Source organism: Coturnix japonica, chromosome Z (genome assembly GCF_001577835.2).
Source record: "Coturnix japonica isolate 7356 chromosome Z, Coturnix japonica 2.1, whole genome shotgun sequence".
Taxonomy (NCBI): domain Eukaryota; kingdom Metazoa; phylum Chordata; class Aves; order Galliformes; family Phasianidae; genus Coturnix; species Coturnix japonica.
This window is the reverse complement of record NC_029547.1, coordinates 17,380,370-17,400,972: the sequence shown is the minus strand read 5'-3', so window position 1 is coordinate 17,400,972 and position 20,603 is coordinate 17,380,370. Positions and strand designations below refer to the sequence as shown.

The 20,603-nt window shown below is 35.5% G+C and overlaps 1 protein-coding gene across 1 annotated transcript in view; it reads right to left on the bottom strand.

The window, feature by feature from the left end:
* The window catches only part of ITGA1 (integrin subunit alpha 1), a 70,396-nt gene that overhangs the window by 37,596 nt on the left and 12,197 nt on the right, over positions 1-20,603 (bottom strand). The window contains exons 2-6 of the mRNA XM_015848696.2: positions 9,495-9,615; positions 6,952-7,064; positions 5,877-5,965; positions 5,672-5,786; positions 4,887-5,014 (exon numbers count right to left, since the gene is read on the bottom strand). Of these exons, the coding sequence (XP_015704182.1) occupies positions 4,887-5,014; positions 5,672-5,786; positions 5,877-5,965; positions 6,952-7,064; positions 9,495-9,615 (566 nt within the window). The remainder of the gene's footprint in view (positions 1-4,886; positions 5,015-5,671; positions 5,787-5,876; positions 5,966-6,951; positions 7,065-9,494; positions 9,616-20,603) is intronic.

The following is a 20,603-nucleotide window of genomic DNA, read 5'->3' as shown; positions in this document are numbered from 1 at the left end:
ATCCTTAAATACTAATTAATTTCCCTCATTCATTTCTGTCACTTTTAATGTTTTGGCAGGTACTTGACAGCTTTTACTGGGAAGAACCCACACAATGTTCCATTAGCATATTTCAATTTTATGTTACATATGGCTATTTATAGGTATTATTTAGGATAATGCAGTATTACATGGCACATTTATGTCTCACTCATCTATTTTTAAAAGCACTCTAGCATGTAGATACTAAGCACCATTATTTTAGAGGTGGCTTAGTATGTCCTTTGCAATTGCTTTGAAAGTGTTTTCTGAGGTACTTTCATAGCCTCTCTGACTGTGTTTGATTGCTGGCATTCGTTGCTCATATCTAAATAAAAAGGAGATTTTGTCAAATATTTGGTACTAGACATAGATATCACAAACATTATGAAACATTATCTACATATCTACCCTGCAGCTTCTCCTGGGCAGCAGGGCATTAATTCTGCAGAGGGCTTCCACAGTTGGTTGGGCATACAATGTATTACAGCTAAAAGCAATCTTATGGCTCCAGATGCAGAATCTTACATATCTGATGCTAAATACAAACATTTTAACCTTTTTTCTCTAAGGTGCTTTTCTCTCTAAGATGCTTTGCAGCATCTATCTGTGAGAGTGACAATGAGAAAATGCTGTAATTGTTTCTGTTCTGTAGATAATACTACGTTCATGAGTGAGTTTTCTTTCTTCTCCTCCTTTTATTTATTTGTGCATGTGTGTGTATGTGTAAGCAGCCAATAAACTCTTTCTAATAATTATTTTATTTTGCTAATGATTATTAGCAAGTTATTTGTCTCCTTCATATAACCTAATCTCAAAGGGATGCTGCTGATCATTTAAAATTACGATTTTAAGATTACTATTGACTGATGAAAAACAACAGCTTTTGATTATGTTTGGCCTTTTGGATCAGGAGGAATGCCTCAGTTATTTTAGGACCATGCACAAGAAACGCAGCCAGAGACTTCTGTTTGCCAGTGAGACTGCTTCTGTAGATTTAGACTTCTGCACTGAGGATTTTATTGACATTAAGGGTTAAACTGACCACTGACTTCTGCCAAGATCAGGGTAATAAGGATCTGCCTATCTTTCACTGTTCTAAAGATCCATGCTAATGTTGTCTTTTTCCTAAAAAAAGACACTGGCTTGTCTCATTTCCTACTTGAGAGGAAGCACTGTCCATGATCACAGCAAATAAACATTTTGAGCATTTCCTTCTCAGGAAGTGAATAGGAAGAACATCTGAGTCTGGAGAACTGCACTGTGTTGCGTAGCTTGAAAATCAGGAAGGAAAAGGGGCATGTGGTTATCTTGTGGGATACAATTGTTCTGTGAGACCCTTCCTTAGCGGTAACATTGAAAAAACCAGTCATCAAGTTTTACGCATTTCATAGCACCAGTAATGAGCCGCACCTCACAAAATGTAACCTGACTTCTCAGAATCCACACACAGTTTTAGGCTGCATGACCTGGTCTCCTGCAGGACCTTAAATTATAGTTCAATTTTTAAAATTAGAATTTTATTTCATGAGATGGTAATGAAGGTTTGAATCTAACAGAAAACCACTGAAGAAACACCATCGTTATGTGATAATAAACATCTTTAAACTGTACAACTTCAGAAAATACAATAGTGTTATGCTGATGAATATTAATTCTGCTCCACTCCAGAAAAACCTGCATTTTTCCCAGCATTATTGCCCATAATCTACTGAAAATCTTTTTAATTCCTAAGTTTTCTACCCTAGCATACTACAAATTTTATGCTATACAAGGGAATAATTCTTTAGTTGTCCCCAGTTCCTATGAAAAAGGTGCTGCAAGAGAGAACAGGCAAGTAAAAGACTCTTCTACTTTGGGACAAAATGTTCTAAATGACAATAACTTACTGTTGTTCTCTCTGTTAGTGAATGCAGACTCTCTTTTGGAGAGAATATTCTGGCTTTCCTAATCAATTATTAAACCATGTAGTACATAGAAATTATGTGATGGGATTCACATCAGCGGGATGTGGGAAGTGCAGCCAAATCCAGCTACAATTTGTTTGGTCTAAAATACTCATAAGGAGTCAGACACAAATTACTTTTTAAGCCACTGAAGGTTTCTTTCTACAGTATTATTCTTTTTTTTTTTTTTTTAATGTTTCTTTAAAACACTTCTGTTCTTGTGGATGTTAAGATATGACACAACATGATTTACTAGTCCACTGATACAGCCCCTGTGGATATAATAAGATTCAGGCCAAATACCTATGGTTGTCTATCTCATGTATTAATAGAGAGAAAAAACATGTTTTAAAATTTCTGAAAGCCATCACAATAGTGCTATGAATTTGAAACTGAGCATATCAAAGTTGTTTTGTTTTGTTTTTAATTTCTTCTATGAGAAGGCTGCTCATATAAAAAGGATTGAAAAAAAAACCAAAACACATATTCTCATATATATATTAAAAAAATAAATAAATGTTGTCTCCATAGAATTTAAAGGAGAAAAAAGTATTTCTCTGCAGTAGCATTAAGATATGGTATAAGGCAGAGAGAAATACTTCTGTCTTCATGCTATTTTTCACATTTAATCCATATTCCATTTCCTCTTCTCTGCTGTCATTTTTTCTTTACAGCCTCTATCCCTAAGCTTGGGATATGTAGCTTAAATATCAGTAAGGCATTATTTTTTAGAGAAGGGAAAGAGGAAAGAAGTATTTCTGAAAAATATTATAGTAAATTTAGTCTTTTTTATCTGAATCTTTTAGCTTTCACTTTCAAATATGCCAAATGGGATACTGAGGAATTTCTGTTCTGACTTGCCACAATCCTAATGGCTATTGTTCATGCATGGGGTAAACGAGAGTGGAAAATAATTCTTCTAAGTTGGTAATCAAAACATAGTTTTGAACAAGTCACACCCAAGCTAAGAAGTTATTCTGTAATCACTTCATTCCTTTCCTGAATGAGAAGAAAACAATCTGAAGTCAGTGAAAGTACACCGGATTTCAACGAGCTCAAAAATCCTGAGAAAATGAACATGGGAAAAAATGGTTAAAACAGAAAGTAAACAACTGCTCATTTATTTCTATTTTGTGTTCCTAGATGAAGTAAAACAAACCAGCCCGCTCTGCTGTTTCTCCTCCTTAGTCAACACTAGTTTAAATGCAGCTTCTGAGAAAAGAGACAGCATGGGTGGAAGAAGCAGAATAAGCCTCCTACTGCCTGTGGTTATGAGTGAGGTCTTAGGTAGGAAGCAGGGGGGAAAGAACAGGGCTACCTAGGATAAAATTATAAGGAGGAAGGGAGGGGAAATGTAACAGGTTCTCCCAAAATTCCTTAAATATTTGCCTTCCATTTCCTTTCCCCCCCCCCTACCCCCCCTTCCAATCTTTCTCTCCCTTTTCCTCTTCTTATCTGCCTCTCAAATGTTTCAGCTCTTTAGTAATCAGATGCCAAAGCTGACATTCTTGAGTGAATAAGCATACGTGTGAGAAGAAAGGGTAGCTATGCCAAAACTTGGAAAGAATGGATTTTGCAGGTGGAGACAGCTGGCTGCTGGAACATGAGCAGGAGATCAGCAAGGGGAAATTTTGTGCAGGACAAAGCAGGAATCAAAAATGAAGTAGAATAGGTGTGGCAAAAAATTAAGTATCTCAGGGTGAGGAACAGGGCGAGGGTGCAGTATCATTGATTGCCCTATGTATTTTTCCCATGAAGCCCTTTGGACACAAGGTAGTAATGATTTCCATACAGCTTTTGATCATCAAAGGGAAGTCTAGCTTTAAGTATTCTCCCAAGACACTATGTGTGCTTGAGTAATCACCACTTTAAGGACCACGAACATTTTTTTTCCCCTTCTGTTAAATCTAAAAGTGTTTTTCCCTCTTCCTCACACTATCTGGGAAAATAGCACATATAAGATAACAGGACACAAATGTAAAGGTGACAGTTTATACACAACAATTTACCAGCTAGCATTCAGCCCAGCCAACGGGGAACCTGGATGTTAATCCTGTTAACTTGGAAAATGACAGAGATACTCTCTATGGACAGTTGTATCCTTGACATCTGCAGGAGCTGATCAGAAGTAGTAAAAAGTCTGATTTTTGTTCTACAGCATGTCAAATACCATAAAGGATACTAAAAACTCCTTCACACTGGGAGGAGGGAGTGGGTCAAGTGACAGGAGATTCTTGTCAATCAAACTTTCTGTGTTAAAATATGTTTGCCCCTTCCTTGTGGTATGGTCAAACTGCTGTTTGCATACGCTGTTGAAAAGACTGTGAAACACATCATGTCCTCAACTGTGGTATTGGTTTTAGCTTCATGAATTCTGATGAAAATGTTCTGATTTACTGCAGCAGGGAATTAGGGTCTGTTTAGGAAGTGATGAAACTTCTGCCATTAATAACACGCAGCTTTAAAGCCATCTGTTATGTGGATTTCAAACGTATACTCTTGGTGCTCCATAGCACAAAATTTTGAACACTGCTCCAGAAATCTTACAACCAACGGTCTGAACTAAGAAGGCCTGTCTTAGAGAAGCAGAAATGTCCTTTGTGCTATAAAGAAGTGACTGTGAAAAGGAAGGAAGTAGGAAAGGACAAATCTCAAACTGCCTCACTTAAAACATGTAACTTCTTGTCACTCAATTAGAAAACTGAGGCAGCCTGAAAATAGTGAAGGAAGAGACAGCCTCCCTGACATCACTACTTTGCAGCAGAGACAGACTTAGTTGCTCTTTTCAGCTGCTTTCTTCTTGCACTTCATTAGAATATGGTGTTATAATTACAGAGGATTCCATAGACGATGCTCTTATTTCCTGTGAATTCTTTACTTTGTCCTGCAAGTTAAATAACAATAAAATGCCTATTATTTTACCTGTGTTTGCTGAGGTCCTATATCCATGTTTCTCAGGAGACTGTTAAGGAAGGCTGTGACACTCTCCCATGGATAAATGCTATTGGACCCATCAAGGACTATGACTATGTCCAACTGGGTTTTACATTCTGCAACACAGATAGCCACATAACAATTGACTTAAATAAGGTGAAAATATGTAATTGCAGCTATAATTATTTTTATGATATACTAATAAACATATATCCCTCTATAGTCAGTCTGACATGCTTGATGCAAGCTGTAACTCAACAACTTTTCCATGGTAGTTCATGTGGTTTGGTATTCCTTTGAATAGCAAAGCACTTTCTTGCAAACTGATGTTTAGGAATGGGATCAGAAGATCACATAACTGGAATATTTACTGGTGAGCCTTCCTTATTAAATGCCATTTCCTTTCTGATATGTCAAGGGACCAGGCCTTTAAGATTTTTATATTACTAAACTGGGATTGTATTAAGTCTTAACAACATGCTGTCATTGTTTAACAAGAGTTTTTTGGCCTTAAGTAAAAAACACAAGCAACTATTTTTAGTAATTGTGTTTGGATGTTACGTAGCCCTTTAATAATTGTTTATACGAAGATAAACTCCAAAATTAGCAAGAATTTAGGTTATATACTGACAGTGAAAACATTTACTTAACTTGGTAATGCTACTAGCTAAGGAAAGGAGTTTGTACTTTTTGGTATGCCAGTGTGTATACATTCATCTTGTTTGGCACTTTGTATTTTCAGACACACAAGAGAATTCCTGTGGCATGCATACCTTGTACAGATGGAGCAATTGCTCTCACAGTTTCAAAAGTGGAGCTGACATTGGAGCAGACTCCAGTTGTGTAATGCAAACGCCCACATTTATAAGCATAGAGCGGTCCACATGCCTTTAAAAGATGAAAAAAAGTGAAATATTTGGTACAGTACCTAAGAAAAACACAGACTTCTTTTGAAATTGGCAAAAAGTTCTTTCTTACCAGAAAGCCTCCTTTCGGGTTAGTGACTAAGGTTGTTCCAAGAGTCATGTTTTCTTTTACTTCCATGACGTTAGGCACTGAAGTAGAGTCTATAAATAGATTAAAATGTTAAGTATTTGAGAATGTGAAAACAAAATGTTAAAGTATATATCTGCTACCATAGGGCTTCCAGCTTCTAAAATAAAACAGACTGACACTGATTCCATGAAACATTTTAGCACCCCTTCATCCTCCTTTTTCAGTTGCAATGAACAAGAAAAAAATTCTGAGACTGGCCTTTATCCCAGAAAATTTGTCTGTGTTACTGTCTCAAATAGTTTTCTTTAACTACAAAAATAATAAAGTAAAAATAACAACGCTATGAAAGCAAAATATTATTGTTCACACAGTTTTGTCAAATAGAACACAAACATTTTTTTTTAATGTTGTCTTGCTATAAATGAATTATAGCTTTTATGTTTGCAACGTTTTAATTCTTTTTTTAATTATTTTTTTTTATTACTGACATCAAAATTTTCAATGGAAAAGAATTAAAAAAAAAAACAAAAAACAAAAACCCAAGGTGACAGGCATATTTAGGAGAATTCTTACCAAGGGGAAATCTCTTTCAATCTGCAATGAGTATCTCATGACACAAGACAAAGAAACAGATGAATATTTCTTCACCTTGTTTATGTACTTCAGTATGGCTCTTGCTAGTTACGTGATTATCAAAATCCTACTGACTAGGCAATAGGAAGGCTCTCGTTGGCTCCAGAGAGCTTTGGAAAGGGTGGCCCACGAATCAATGCTCCTCAGTCTTTCTGCCAGAACTGCGAAACCACAGTCAATCAGTGCCAGCCATAACAATATTTGGATAACACAGCCGGTTCCCATTTTAAAAGTATCTGCATGTTTTCCAAAGGCCAACAAGAAGCTTTAAAATAAAAATGTTTTTGATGTTGCAAACAGAACTTCCTTTGCATTTACTTCTGGAGTCAAAAGTAAATTTTCTCTATAAAAATTACATTTACTTCTTAAATAAAAATCTTTTAAGATTTGAACCTCCACATATCAGCTTCATTTGCTTTCATACCTGGTAAGTTCAGCTTTATGCAGGGGGATTGGCTGTCCCTTCCTACAGGGCATTTGTAGACATCTCCTGTTCTTTTCTCAGGTTGGCCAACTAATGGAGAACCAATAAGTACCCTGCAAATGAAATATGTTATATGAAATTTCATCTTCCACTAAAAGCAAGAAAATTGTTAAATAAAATGTATGTACATAACACACCTGCAGCAAGCTCTTCACAAAGAGTACAGGATTGAAAATAAGAGAAGTAACTAATATTCCTCATTCAGACACTATTCTGTCTCCTCTGTACAAAGGGACATGGAAAGGAAATATTCTTATATACCAAATGCATAAATAAATAGTATCAGTGGGTGGACAAAACACCTTGTGAACAGTTTGGAAGGGAAGATATGTTTTATTTGTCTCATTCTTGATTGTTAATGTATTTTAGAGTAAAAATTCATTACTGAGCAGGGATCAAATTCAAAAAGAGAGGCTCACAAGCACCAAGCAGAATGTGAGTCAGCAGCTCAAAATATATCGCAGATGGCTTTTTATGTAATTGAAAAAAAAAAGATTATACGATCAAAAATCTCTTTCATAGTATTTTGTAGGCACTAAAAGTTAACATTCACTTCATTTTTTCAACAGGAAATACTTTTTATAGATGGACACTGTTTTTATTCTCACATCTTTATCAGCCACACTACCCAGTGAATGTCTAACTCCATTAAGTAAAAGGAAGATGTCAAGTTAAAATGGAATTCATAGCACATGATGGAAACAGAAACCATGACATTAAGAGTAACAATTACGTAAGATTTGTTCCTGGACACTTAGGTGATTATGAATAACTACTGTCAGAACTAGTTTTACCCTTAAACATAAATTAATGATTTCAGGCAGAAGATATCTGAACCAATTTCCAAATACAGGTGAGATGTCATCAAAGGATTTTAAAAAGAAGCTGAAAGGAGAATTTAAACCCAGTACACAATCCAGCTTCCAAATGTACTGAAACATCTCATTGTGATCCAGCAATATCTCTTAATATTGAAAAGCAAATTAAATGGTCTGAGCACATACAATATCTGACTGATCTTTAAAGCAGTAAAAAGCACATTACAGCATACGCCAAAACTTAGAAGCATGCACAACAATCTCTTGTGCACCTTTGACTTCCATTTAACTGCAGAAAAGCTGAGTGTTCTTGACATTGCACAAGAGGTGATCAATCTCAGTAGAACTATGCCCACACATAGTGTTTTTTTCAGAAAACAAAGAGGAGCCCTGTGAACTGAGGTAAGTGGTTTGAAAAGCCACTTTATCTGTTGGCCCAGTGGACTCTACTTTTTCTTTGAGAAACAAGTGCAATCAGGTTTTAAGAACATCTGTTTCTGTTGAAAAATTCTACCTGTGGTATCTAGGTAGTGTTACAGCAGTTGACAATGCACCACAAAAGCTTTGTATATTTAAAATACCAGCCTGCAGCTTTCTTGCTTAGCATGTTGTTACACAGCAGGAAGCTGAAAGCTTGAAAATTTAGCAACAACTTGGGAGTTTAATTTTCAGAGGTGCGGACACTCACTGGCTTATACTGTGGTCCTCCTTCAGCCAAGGGGATAGTAGTAACTTCTGGTTCACATAGCTTTTGCATGTACAGGGTTTCAGGACAGTCTATAGCAATATTACTTACTGCATAAAATACCTGCTCCCAGAATGAACACCATTTCCTAAAGGTCTAAATTAGCTCAAAAATAGGTTGCTATTTATATTTCATTTTCTGAATACAGATGGGTATTTAAACATTCTGCAACAAAGACAGTGCAGAACTAGCACTTTCAAAAGTAGGCTTTGTGATTCCGTTTTAGTGAGCACTTCCCATGCTGGGCAGACTCTAAGAACCAAGCAGGCCTGATGCCTGAAGAAAGGAACCACAGAGGCACTGTGGATCAGAGTGGCCTGGCTGTCAAACAGCCACATGTCCTTCGTCCCAAGCTGCCAGCAGGAGTCCCTGGGGTTTATCAAGAATGTCAGATTGCTGGCAAAGCTTGTGGAAAAACAGAGATATCAGCTAACAACAATGCAGACCTCAGGGTTCCCAAACCTTTCACCATTCAATTGCTATTTCAGTCCTCCAATCCCATGATTTTCTTGTAATGTTAGTTCTTATGAGGGAAGAGCATAAGCTGCTTATCAAAAGACTGACAAGTAATAATAACAATAAGCACACCAAAATCAAATTTATAATTTGGGAGAGTTATGATAAGGAAATGGTAGGTGAAGATGTCCCAAATGACAATATATTACCAACTGAGAGACACAATTAGGCATCCCAAGAGAAGCTAAGAATTGTATAGCTAAACATTTTGACAGATAAACTTTCTCTCCAGTCCTATCAGAAACTCTGAATGCTTCTTTATGATGGTTCATCACATTAAGAAATCTAAGACTGACAGAAAGAGATCCTGATTAAATACTGGGCTTAACGAGAAACCAGACTATAAAACTTGAGTCACTCAATATCTGATAATTTGAGGTTTAAACTTAAGAAAAGCAGCTTACCATTTTCCTTCCTCATTTTCATACTGTTGAACAGTGTATCCAAACATGTCTTCAAGAGACCCACTGAAGGTCATTGCATTTTTCACATCAACATTGGATGCGCTGATGAGGTGAAAGAGAGCTTAAGGGAAAAAAAAATAAAATAAAATAAAATAAAAGTAGCTATATGCATGAAAACCAAGACTTTAAGATAACAGGGTTTGGTTACTGAGGGTTGAAAATGGCATTTTAAGCATGTTTACCATAGCTACTAAGAGACTTAGAATGTACTTTCTCACACATACATACAGAGATATATATTTAGAGACAGACTTCTGCAGCCAAAACCTATATATTATTTTGGAAAGTCAAAATTACTGAATTACTAGTCAACATTCCCACATGTACATAAAAATAAGGCTTTTTCACTTTTCTATATTCTTAAATTCTAGCAGTGATTTCTTCCATCCTTGTTATGCTGAAGTCAATTTCAAATCATTAATTCATCTGCAGTGACGCCTTTATTACAGAAGAATCAAAACTTAGATTTATAGAGCATTAAGATTAGTTGAACACAGTTATACAGAGATTTCATCTGAAATAGGCATGTCACAATCATCTGCTGAAATTTAGTAGTTAATTAAAAATATCAAACTCCATAATGCTTTCTGCATGTCAAACCATCCTAATAATGTCCAGTTACTGAAATACTTCTGTTACTCATTACTGAGATGATGATGTTCTCACAGAATGCTTGTTACTATAATTAAGTTCCCAAATGGTGAATACTAATCTGTCTCTCTCAGCATTTTATTTCCTGCTTAATGCAGTAAAATATCACAAAAGACTATTTATCACTTAGTAGGTATTTCCGGTTTCACTGGACAGCAAAAAAAGGAAAAGTTTATTCTGTGTTATTTCAGTTTTATTTCCTTCACTTAGAGCCAGGAAATACAAAACAGGGAACACACTAAAACAAATCTTACTTTTATTCTTATGAAAAGATTAATTATAAGCATTAAGAAAAAAATTAATGGCTGACAGTCTAATGGGAAAAAAAAATTGCAAGAAAAGTAACTCACACATCTTCTGTCTTCTCTAACCATTAAAGTATAGTTAAAAAAATGCTGCTGTTTCTCCTTATGTGCAAGGGAAATTTTCCTCCCTCTCTCTTGGTAATCAAAATGTAACTAAATCAATAAAATATCCCTTTAAAAAATAGTGAATTATTAAATATTTTTAATAGCGTTTTGAGAATAAATAGAATCACTTTTTATCCCTTCACATACCTTCCCTTCATTCTGCTGACAGAGGAGTTTCTTCACAACTATACAACTCAGAAAACTACCGTGACTTTTGCAATGTATTCGATATACATACGGTCCCTGAAGTTTTCTGAGTCTGAGATGTGGTCCACTCAACATTTTTAATTTTAAAGAGCATATATTCCTTTTTCTATATTCCAATATAACAAGGACTGAAAATGTGAAATGCTAAACAAAGTAGAAGACAAGAAGAAAACGTCAACTATTTGCTACTCATTCCCCAAAGTCTCCTAATTCTCAGAGAGGTCAATTGAGAACTAGAAATACTAATAATATGTAGAATATATAAGATGTAGAGTTAGAAAAATTAAAAGTAGCTAGGAGGGGTCAGACTGGTCAGAAATAAAAAGGAGAAAACTCCAATGAGTAGGGAACCGGCCTGTAGACCTCAATGACAAACTGTGTTTTGTATGCTAAACGGTATATATTCAGTGGATAACTAGGTTAATGGAAGATCAAACTATAATTCACAAACCATATAGGAAGAGCATCTGGTTCAAAAAATGTAGAAATATTAAAAGGCTGGAAGAACACAAAGGAGGAACAGCTATCTTTTCTTTCTGTGTATCAACTTGCATTTACACTTGAAGATAAAATGCTACCCTAAAGACCTGATTTGACCCAGTAAGGCTACCATTTTCCTCAACTTCCAACTTCAGTTTAGCTAGAAATCAGATGTTCTGAAGTTTGATTTTGTGCATGTATTGTGTGGGCTATCTTCCTATACAAACACACTACGCAACCTCCTGTGGCTTTCATGTTCATCATAATATATCACGAGTGTATTGAATAATAGTGAAAGTGCACAGATGGCAAACTGAAGGGTAGAGTTTGAAGTGATCGGTGTTACACTGCCAACTAAGAACAACTTCATTTCAATGGTTTTCAAGGTTTGTTTCATTTTTTAGTATAATGTTGTAAGAAACTGGCAATTCACAGCTCTACAAAACTGAAATTGAGACTGTGAAAATGATGCTTTATAAGTATTACATAATGCAAATACTCATATAACAATATTTAGCGTGTATTCTTCCAGGTTTGTAATTTCCCTCTAGGTTTTATGCACTCTCACCTGATTCAAGAAAATTGGTGTTGTAAAAGTGAAAAGAGTACTGGCAGAAGCAGTGGAAAAACAAAACTACAGTGAAGTTGGAGAGAATCTTGAAAGCTACATGGAAGGAGAAAAAAAAACCAAACAAAACAACAAAACCAAACCTGCATGTTTTTGAGACATATCGTACTTGGCTACATACATAGTCATAATCAGTGTACGCAAATTAAGATTCTGAACGATTCTGTGACGTGTTAATAGAATGACTAAATGGCAGGTCAAAGTACAGACCACAAACGCGCAACATAAATGTTTATCAAAGGATAAAACTGAAGTTTAAGCTTTATGTTCTCATTTTATAACAAATGAGGCACTGCAGAAGAACCGAGACAGGGACCATCTCACTGCTAATTTGAACAGAGTACGTACACTTGCTAGAGCACATGGTATTCATAGTTGAGTACAGTCTGTACCTATGCACGAAAGGTTAACACACAGTCACCAAGACAACAAGCCAAATATTATTGTAATAAAGTACTGCAAACCTAGAGTAGTAGCTCATACTTGTCCAGTAGCCACTAATAAGTTTTTTCCTTCCTTCTGTTTTACTTAACAGAAGTTTTAACCAGACTTTCATGCTGTCTGCCTGGTTGTTCTGTTAAACTAGACAAAAATGCTTAAAATAGATTTTCCCGGCACTCGTCTGTTTGTCTACTGCCTGGACCTCTAACATCTGCAGACGACTGCAGAATAGGCACCCATATTTTCTCAGAATAGATGAAAGTAAACATAACCAGAATGGCAGTGCAAACCTTAACACCTGGCTCTTGACTGCTAAAAAAAACACATTACCACAAATCATCCACACTAGATGACGCCATGGAAACTAACCAACCCAAGAGAAGAGACCAGCTTCAGTTTGGGCATTTTGACTTTGTATTGTCTGCAGCTAATAAAAATTGCACCATCTATAATCAGAGGTTTTTCTTGGAAAGGACAAGCTTGTACATTACAGTCAACAGGGCTTACCATGTTGGTTGCACACCACTTCTCTACATCAGAATGTGGCCAGAGTCACTCAGGTAGTCAAGCATTTCCTGCTATAGCATTTCAAATGCCCTTGTTCATTCCTCTGTAATTTTCTAGGAGAGCTTTAAATAAAGCAAGTCTGAATGCAGCCATGGAAGAAAAAGTAGAAATATCATGGGAAAGATGCACAACTGGAAGATAGTGGGAAAGTCCAAAAAAGGAAAGTCTGTAAGAGAGGAGCAGTCTGCATCCACCCTTCAATAAATGAGAAGTTTAAGACGAAAATTAAAATAACACTGAAATATCTTATGGACTTCTCTTACAAAAACATACAACAACAACAACAACAGCAGAAAAAAGGAAAATACTGCTTTGGTGTCTTGTAATGATATCAGAATGGTATTTTAAAGATCTACAAGCAATATAAGACTGCAATGTGGAGCAATATGTTTGATAAAACTGTTATGAAACCTAGGTGACATTAGGAAGGATGACCAAACTTATAAGGCAACAACTGACTGCCCCATTACAGTATTTTATGCTAATAGTTCACAAGTCTACCTGTCTCTACAGTACTCTGATAAAGCATATGGAGAGAGCAGCCTAGATGGAAGTTGCTGGGATGCATGCCAATTAGCCAGGGAAGCAGGACTGGGAATTGCCTTGGCCTCCCATGAAAACGTAATATGAAAACAATTGAAAATAATATAATTCTTCACAATTAGACTACTCCTGACTGTTAGAAAGAGAGGATTAAACATGCATTTGTTAGCAAATATAAATAAATAAATAAATATACACACACGTTTGCAATATGATGGCTCTAGTATACAAAAGCAGATTATATGCAGGTGCACTGGAGGAGAATCCTCACATTTTACATTTTACTTTATGTGTAATAATGTCACTGCAGCACTATATACAACTTATGAAATAGGGATTCAGTCACTGACATCCCAAGTGGAATAAAAGTCTATGTGGTACAATCATCATCTGTGATCTGGAAGGCCAAAGTGCTTTGGCCTTAATGCTGAAGGCTACAGAGGCTGTGGCAGAAGCCTGTACTGCATTCAGTTCTGGCTGACTAACTATCATTGTATTTCAAATAAAGCTGTAGATTAAGAAGAATAGAATGGAGAAAAGTTTAACTTCTGGAAATTTTTCAGTGGAGCTTAAATAGAGCTTTTTATTTTTCAAGGCTACAAAGAAACCTTTGTTTAATTTTGCCTCCGGCCTTTTCTTTAATCTTTAACCTTTGAAAAGCAAAGGACTTACTTTCTGGAGTAAGCCCATATTATTAAAAAAGGACTTATCATTAAATGTAGATAAATATAAAAAAAAAAAGAAAAGACAAAGAAATGCATGTTCATAAATGGTTCCAGGTTCAGTAGCCATGAGCTTTTCAAAGCCAAATTTCAAACTCATTAAATAAAGCTTCCTCTGCCAGCTTTCATACCGAATAACTTGTACTGGAAAATAGCTTTAAATTGTGGTGTCAAGCCTGAAAATGTAATGAATCGAAGCTTTGTAACGTGATCCCAGATGAGTAACTCAATGCAACAGTTAAAACTTGAGTGCATACAACAGTAGAAACCAAGAATATCTGCTCCGCTCAGCAGCCATCAGAATAAAACCATTTTGTCCAAAGCGTGGAACCTTTAAAATCATGCCTCTCACTGGAACATTTCTTAGCATTTTACAGTTTCTCACAGAAGGGAGAAAAAGTCTTAGAAATATGCAGTCACTTACAAAAAAAATGTGAGGTCAGCTACTAGTATACAGGCTTTTGGATATTCATCTTCCAATAATACTTAACAATGTTCAAGAAACTAAAGTTCGTGTGTCTGCCTCTAGCCACATTCTTTTTTGTTGTCAAAGACCATTTCTTCCCACCACATCTGCTTCTTAACTTCCAACTACCTATCTACTGAACTTTTAAGATTAATGCTATTTATAGTCATTTGCAAGCAGTTCAAATTTCAGACAAAAGCACGGTTAAAAGGTCATGCATGTTATTTTCTGGAATGAAAATCAGAAGTTTAAACACAAGCAAAATATTAATTTTGTGCAAAAAATATAACTGAATAAACAAGGATTTCTTATACTAGAAAAAAAAAAAACAACCAAAAAAACACAAGAACATGTTCTGCACAACACTCTCTAAAACTACTCAGAATCTGCACATTTTCTTCAGTGCAAAATTTCTCTAGATTGATAGGAAGGATCAAATGTGATGTTTCAATTGATTTTCTTTGACTTTCCTATATATCTATTTATGCTAGACCTTAGTTTTGCCAGCTGATGTCCTGCTTCGTATAAGAAAGCTGTGTAGCCTTACAGAGACCAGCACGAGAAGTCAGGTACAGCTGTTGATCCAGGAAACACATGCTAAAATCTTTAGCAAAAGTAAAATCCTGAGTGATTTTTCACCTGTCTTCATATTGTTAACTGAACTTCTAATAGGCTTATTTCCAGACTTCTTTTTTTCTGTTATGCTAATTAAAAACCCAAGTAGATTCAGTAAGAATATTTCACTTTCTTTCATACAAGTATAGAGCTTTTGAGTACCCAGAGCCTTATTACTATTATCATGCTAAATATTTTCTAAATATTTCTAAATATTCTTTCCAGATTTCTAACAATATTAACATTTATAACATGTTTGGCAGGAGGAAGCAAACTCAATTTTTCAACTCAAACAAGGAGCTCCAATATCTTTTATAACTTATGATATCACAAAAATCACTTCAAGTAACAGATTATGCTTACAACATTGTACTTACGACTCAATCTGAAGATATAGCCAGACTGTACAACAACTGCTTCAAGAAATGGTTATGGTTATGGTCAATTATCAGCATACATTTTTGAACCAGAGAATTGCTTTACAACACATCAGAGCTGAAGCTCACATGAAAGACCTTAGATACATACCAGAAATTCTGAGGCAGAGATGTTCATGTGTGTTCAACTGCTAGCATTATGTCTATTCTCCACCCAAAAATGGTTCATTTTGATAGAGTGATGACTTAACTGCAACATGCTCATTATCTTTCATAATTCATCATACTAATATACAGTTTACTATAGGATCAAGGAAAGACAAAGCAGTGAGTATGATTTACTGGTCAACAACATAAAGTTGGAGTAAATTACTAACTGTTAGTATTCAAATGTAAATGACAAATGTAATTATCTGTATTTATAAGTTTCTTATGAATCCACCATCCAGGTGGGGAAATACTTCAGAGTAAATTTCAGATGTGTACTATTAAAAGAAAAGTACTTGCAAACTACTGTGAAGTGGTAGAGAACACCTTTCTTATATTTCTGATAATAAGCCACCTGTGATAATTTTCACTGGAATACCTAGCACACTCATTTTCTTCACTTGCATCATTTTCTAGCAGAGGGAACTACTATGTTGCTCCAGTTTCCTATATTATGACTGCTTAAAGATAATAATTCCATTTTACCCTGTTCAAAATATTTACTTCAGCAGAGAACTGAAAACTCTTAAGAGTCCTTAGCAAAAGGACTTTCACATCATTTTTTTCAGACAATGTTGCTGTATCAAGGGCAGCTAACTATGAGTTGCAGTAGCAAAATGAAAAACAAGACAATTTTTATAACTCTAAACTCCATTCAACCTGCACAGGTTGATGCTATGACAGCCCAATGAAGAAAACACTTTTACTAAGTTAAATATCCTAGTCAAGATTTTTTTGGTTCAAACCTTACTACTGCTCATTGGTGAAAGGGAAGATAAACCAAAGCCAGTATGTTTACTTATCCTAGCTAAGTAAGAAATCTTCCCTTGCACTGAGTAGTTTTAAGAATATAAACCAATGTTACCATAGATTTTTAATTTTAACTGAGAAATCCAAGCAAATGACCCACAGTAGTACTTAAGTCCAACCACCCATGATCATAAATTACTTTCCAGTGAAGAAATGGCCACAAAAACTGCCATGGATTTATAAAATTGAGTATCAACATTGTGAATACTTGATGCATAATAAGTGTCTCATAAATAATTTCTGCTATTTTTAAAGATTAATACAGTCTGTAGAATGCAGTACATTTTGCTGTGTTACTGGTGTAGGGATTTCATTAGCAAGCCAGCTGAAAGCGTCACAGAATTAATGCTAGCTCTTTTTACTGCAAATGTTCTTTTTTTACTGGTCAAGAAATAAATCAAGAAAATTTGGAATTAGCCATTCAGAGATTTTAAGAGGAAGGTTTGTGTCCCTTCAAAAAAACATTAAAGCTAGACCCTAGCGGGAGTAGAACGAACTGCAGCTAAAAATCGCAGTAAGAGAGAGCTTTCTTTACAACCTATTTGGTCTACAGCATATCTTTACAGTTAGGAAAGGTTGGACTTATAGTTGCCAGTATACACTAATCAACATTTATTTTGTCATTTCTGAACTCTTAATGGGATTTTTGTGTCAAAATAGAAATAATACAGGATCACGCAAATAGATTTGCATGAAACATGTAGACAGCTTGCAATTGCTTAAGCAACCATAAATCTCTTAATCGAGAGGTTTTTACACTTGACTAGGCAAATAAGTGATTGCATATTATTATATTTGTAATAACTAATGTCTGAGATATAAGTGAAAAAGCACAAAGTCTTGCAATTTAGTCGACATAATGTAATGGTCTGGTTAATAAAACACAATGTTTCCATTGAAGCATAAGTAGAAATACTCAATAAAAACACCTTTCAATATAGTAACTTTTCTGACTTTTGACTACAGACCATGCTGAATGCCTTTGTCTTTCACAAAACAAGAAATACTGCTTTTGTACTTGTCACTCCATATGTGACATTTCTCCAGCCATCCCATCAGAAATTGTACTGAGTAGATAATGAAAGGATGAACAAGTTCTCTTGAGCTCTCAGTATCACAATTCCTAGTCCCAGGCTCAAGGCTCTTCTCCCTTGGATACAAGATTGACCATATTAACTTAGTCTTAGAATAGAATAATTCAGTTGGAAGAAAATACAGATGTTTCTAACATCCACTGCTGCTGTTCTCAAGGATGAAGAACCTTACCCAACACAGCATCTCACACTTCTGTTATACTGTAACTTTTCATTCTTCTCACTGCGCTGGTATTTGGGAATACTCCCTCATCATGCAGCTGCTCCTTTTCTGCCTTTTACTACCACTGCCCTGAAGTACCAGCTGAGAGCAAAGACAGCTGCTGCTGCCCCCAGGTCTGGCATTTCTGTCAGATAGCAGTTGTTCTCCTAGTAACAGTAAATAGATATATATCTGCATAAGCTCTTCGCCTCTTACCTACCCCATAGCAGTACAGCAATTTTGATTCAGGAGAGGAAAAAATTATACATGGATAAAATACTCATCTTTACAGAAGGGACAGAAGTGGTTTCACAGCAGCTATTTGAGTAAGACAAATGACAAACAATAATCAATTTTTCATACACACAAATCTGAACACTTATACCAGCATTAAATACTTGAAGTCACCAGGCTGAATGCTCAGGTCAACAAAAAAGGTAATTATCTTCAGCAGAACCTGTTGCAAGTTTCAGAACTTCAGAAGATTGTAAAGGAAAAGTTTGTGAGCAGTTGATAAACAACCATCAGACATCTTAAATGCAGCACTTGTTACCTAGCAACTGTAACTGTAATTTTGAGATCTGAAGATAAGGTTCAAGCCTTTGTGGTTAAGTCAGTATTAGCTACAAAACACAACTATAAGCTAAGACATTATCTTTGTCATGGAGATAGACTCACAGAATGGCTTGGGTTGGAAGGGACCTCAAAGATCATCAAGATAGTACATTCTTTGAGGATACCACATTTTCACACATACAGCTACCTGCCTTCATACACTGCCAGTGTTTCAATCCTTCTTTTGAAGTCTTATAAGTAAAAAGACAACTTCAATCACTTGTGCTTAGAAAACTAAGGATTTGTTACAAAGCTTTATGAGGAATTGTCTTCAAAAGCAAGATTTGTTTGACTGCCGTGAGATAGCTAAATTTTTATTTATTTTTTTTTCTTTTATTGGAAAACCAAACTTTATTCAGGACTATTTTCTGAATCACAGAGACTCTGGTTGTAGCATGTTATGCAGCTACAGTCCCAGCTTTAAATCAGTTTTCCTTCCTATCATCCCCTACATGCCAAGAGATTCAGCACCTGAGTAAGTGTGTAACACTGCTTCAACATATGGAACAGAGCTTCCCAGAGATGTTTACAAAAGAGGAAGCACTTTTAGCCTAGACCAACAACTTATCAGAAAAGAATCTTAAGTTCATACCTTCGGTTCTGTATTACTCCTTAACCCTTAGACTCTTTCCTCACTATTCTAGGCTTGTCTTTGATTAGGAATTGCATTTAGGACCAGGGGAAAAAAAGCTTCCATAAAGTCTGGTATGCTCATTCCTGAAAAAAAGGACTGGCTTCAAACAATTAATATTCTCTAATGGAAAAGCTACTTTGCCAGAGAATTCCTGTTCATCTCTAATTTGACTCTGAGTAACTAATAAAGCAATATGAAAGTAATTACATTAGCTATGAATACAGCATTTCACAAACAGAAGGCAATAAATTAGAGACTGCTGCAGCAAAGCCTGACAAAAGCTGGCAGCATTTAAAAGTCCTGCTTCATGTTGCATTTCCCAGAAGACACTGATTATTTTCAGAAAACAATCAAGTATCGTTTCAGAGAACTTTTCCTCACGCTCCATTTTTGGTTAAAACATGACAACTTTTGACAAAAACTATTCTGCATTTCTAATTCCAAGTTCATAAGCTTACAGAGAATATACTCTAAACTTTGTATTCTGGATCACAGCAGTTATTCACAAATCAAAGTCAATGCCCTGCATTAGTCAAGTATAAAAAATGCGGTAAGACTAAGTATTATGCTTATTAAGCAATTCTTAGGGCAACTGTCACAAGAAGCTACACAGCCAATGTTTACTCTTTCCTCTGCTGAAAAAGCCCAGGCTTGACCCATGTCAGAGTCTGAATTAAGAACTGTAACAAAAACCACAAGATCTAAAAGGGTAGGCATTTTCTTAACTCTAAACTAGGAATATAATAAGCTTGTAAAATATTCTCCTAGAATAAACTTTAACACAGTGGTTTCTAAATCCTCTAAATGTGGCTGTTAAAAGAATACCAAAGACACAGCATAATCAACTACTGCAACAACTTCATTTCTCTTTTATACCTATCATCTTAAAGCAAACAGAAAAATCCTAAATCCCAACAGCACTGAAGCACTTATCCTAACATTTAGCTTTTTAATAACTTGCAGGCATTTTACAGGAACTGAGATGGAACAGAACACCCACAGCTCTGCCATTCTCCACATTAGCACAATTTATGGCAGAAGAAATGTTAATAGTCATCCATCCGAGCCACCTCAACAGCACCTAGCTCAGCATTAATACCGCCATTCCAAAATAAAAATTTTAACTGTATCTTGAAAAAGGGAAACATAAAAACATCAGAGATCAAGAAAAAATATCAAGTCTGAAGTTTTGCTGTATTTAAAAAGAAAGTAGATTTCTGAAGAAATTCCTTCCTTTCTTTATGATACAACATGAAGGAAATCAAATTCTGAGTTATAACAATGATTCCTATTTGCTGACCCTCTAATTGTTGTTTCATGTCACTAAAACTGCTTTCTTTGATGATCTGTAGAAGAAATAGACCACACATTGGACAGATA